The sequence below is a fragment of the Rhagoletis pomonella genome, unplaced genomic scaffold (genome assembly GCF_013731165.1).
Source record: "Rhagoletis pomonella isolate Grant_MI unplaced genomic scaffold, Rhpom_1.0 Rhpom_scaffold_00012, whole genome shotgun sequence".
NCBI lineage: Eukaryota > Metazoa > Arthropoda > Insecta > Diptera > Tephritidae > Rhagoletis > Rhagoletis pomonella.
In genome coordinates, this window is record NW_023458566.1 from 8,433,352 (window position 1) to 8,436,203 (window position 2,852).

At 32.9% G+C, this 2,852-nt stretch overlaps 1 protein-coding gene across 1 annotated transcript in view; it reads left to right on the forward strand.

The window, feature by feature from the left end:
* LOC118747569 (skin secretory protein xP2) overlaps positions 1–2,685 on the forward strand; it is a 6,477-nt gene extending 3,792 nt beyond the window's left edge. The window contains exon 4 of the mRNA XM_036481619.1: positions 2,623–2,685. Within this exon, the coding sequence (XP_036337512.1) occupies positions 2,623–2,685 (63 nt within the window). The remainder of the gene's footprint in view (positions 1–2,622) is intronic.
* Positions 2,686–2,852: the final 167 nt, after the last annotated feature.

Genomic DNA, 2,852 nt, shown 5'->3' on the forward strand with positions numbered 1-2,852 from the left:
TTTTTTTACAAATTTCTGTGGTGTAAGTTTTAAAAGTTATAAATCTACTTTAGAGCATTTTCACATACTCCGGTAACCGTCCGAAACTGCACTTGTTAAAAAAGCCCGACTTACATTACTACATTAATAATTGTAACTTTTTGCGAATATTTTCTTTATACTTTGTGAATCAGTGTTAGATCGTAGCAAAATCGAAAAGCTTGTTTATTAAAATACAATAGTTTAGTCTATAAAACTGAAAAGAATCAAATTTTTGAGTTATGATTTTTATGCCCAAAGCCACACAAATGAACATACGTATGTATATGTTTAAATAGTGAGGATTAAGCTCGCAGGTCTGCTAGTCACATTAACATGTACTCTGGAGATTATGCGTTACCCAAGTGACTTGCTCTGTCTCTCTTTGCAAGCCTTACTGAAAATCAAAACTCAAGTAAGTGCTACGTTCATATTGAATCCATAAGCTGACCGCTCACAAATTATGGCAGGTGTAAGTATTTAAGTTCCATTTTTTGCATTTAGAGTATATTTTAAATCTAGTGACAAGTCTTTATGTATAAGCAGATACATGTGTAGTGACATACATAAATGTATGTGTACAAATCCACTTATTAGTATCCGAACAAAATTAATCCAGTATGTAGTCTCTTGATACTCCTATTACTCGTTTGAACTCACTGCGGTGGACTGATAAAAAAAGGCGTGTTCAAGCTATTCGACATACACTTGTGATCAGCTGATTTATTTAAATGACATATTCACCAGTTTTGGCTTTGTTTCATTTGTATATTTAATGTTTATTATTTCGTTATATAAATCCACATTTCAAACTTTCAAACCTGCAAATTTTACACCCAAAAATCTCAAAATTTTTATTCAGAATGTTTGTGCATGTGTTGTGCATTTTCTTCCATTTAAAAATTGCTCGGAAATTTCTTTTATAATCACCGCCAGAAAGAAATTATTTTGTTTATTTTGGACGGTGGAAATTTATAAAAGGGAGTAGGAGCTCAAGTTACTGTGGAAATTCGACTGTTTTTCTAGTTTTTTTTGGACCCTTAGACAGGTTTTCTAACTAAGAACGTCGTTCAACTTATAAAGTACAAAATTACTAACCGGAAACCTGTGCTTTGGAATTAAAAAACGTTACTAAAATGTTTAACATCTTTGAAAGCTTTTGGCAGGATACATTCCGGTTTGTCAATAAATTTCGATAATTTGATACATATAGATAATTAGATGAATTTCAAATCCGATAATTAACAAAATTCGATAGCTCGACTAATTTCAAAAAATGTCGATAACTGTACGTTTAGCGGGATCGATAAATTTCGACAACTGAAAAATGTATAGATATCGATATAAATCGAAAACTCGATAAACTTTGAATACCACTATAAATTTCGATAACTCGGTCAATTTGATAGCTTATTTGGAAAATTCCAAAAACATCAATTCGACAAATTCACAAGTTTCAGTAAATTAATAAATATCGATAACCCGATAAGTTCAAAGAACTCGGTGCATTACGATAAATTTCCATAACATAATAAATTGCATTCACTTGACAAATTTTGATAATCCCATATATTTTTATAGCTCGATAACTACACGTTAACTTCGGAAACTAATTTTCTGTGTCTATAAATTTCGACACCTCAATTAACACTGATCAATTTGAATAATTTGATACGTTTCGATAAACATGGAATTTTTTTATGACAGAATTTATATCGATTCCTATCGAATAATTCCAGTGAACTTCCTTAGCCTTTCAGTAACTTTAAATTTTATGTATTTCTCATTGTTTTCAGTTTCGTCTTTATCTTTAATTTTTCCTTCACTTTTAAACGCACCTTAAAGTTTCCTCAATCATTGATGAGTAAAAAGTTTGTACCATATTAATATCCATTTGGTCCCATCATGCTTTAAACCCATCTAAGTTTTATAATTGATTGTTTCCTAAGTAAATGATTCTGGTAAAAATTCTCCAATTTTCCCCCGCGCGTAGTTTTCGCATTTTTCCGAAAATTAAGTTGAAAAATAAAAATATTTTGATAAGTTGAAAAGTTTGACCTGCAAAAACAATACTCTCTTAAATAAAATACTCCACATATTTACGTACTACGAAAATTAAGGTAAGGCTACTTATTTTCCAAAAGCACTAAACGAGTAGGTGGTGAGTTCGTGGGAAATTCGTTAAAAAATTTGTTCTGGAAATGGGGGCCCACACATTTTTACTACCGGTGCCGAATTTTCTTTTGCCGGCCCTGTGCCAGCACTAAAAAAAAATCAAATAATTACTTCTAAATTGTCTTTGTACACACAGGAATACCAATCATTTTATTTACAATCCTAAAAATTCGACAATATACAATGGGTAACAACTACAAATGTAATCCTTAACGCAAAATATAAATATAAAAAATTCTATACTATATAGTATATATATATGTATGTATTTTAAACTTACACAAATAAATTAACAATCGAGCCAAAGTAAATAAAACCTAAACTCTCTAAGGGGATACACGCAAATAACTTTGGTAACATTTGCTTTTGACTTCGCGCGAAAGTAGCATCCTTTTGCCTCTAACTAATCCTTTATTCTTTGTACCAAAGGAAGTTAGAAGAGTGAGTGATGATGATGATGGTGGCCTACAATTTTGGCCACATGAGCTGTAGGGAAGGCATAACCGACCGATACATGGTGGGTGGTGGTCTTAGGGCCCGGAATGGCGCGGTATGTGGGAGCAATGAATGGTGCAGGTTCCAGCACTGGGGGGGCGAGAACGGGTACGGGCAGGGGGGCAGGCACAACATGATGATGATGATGTACTACGGGAGCGGGC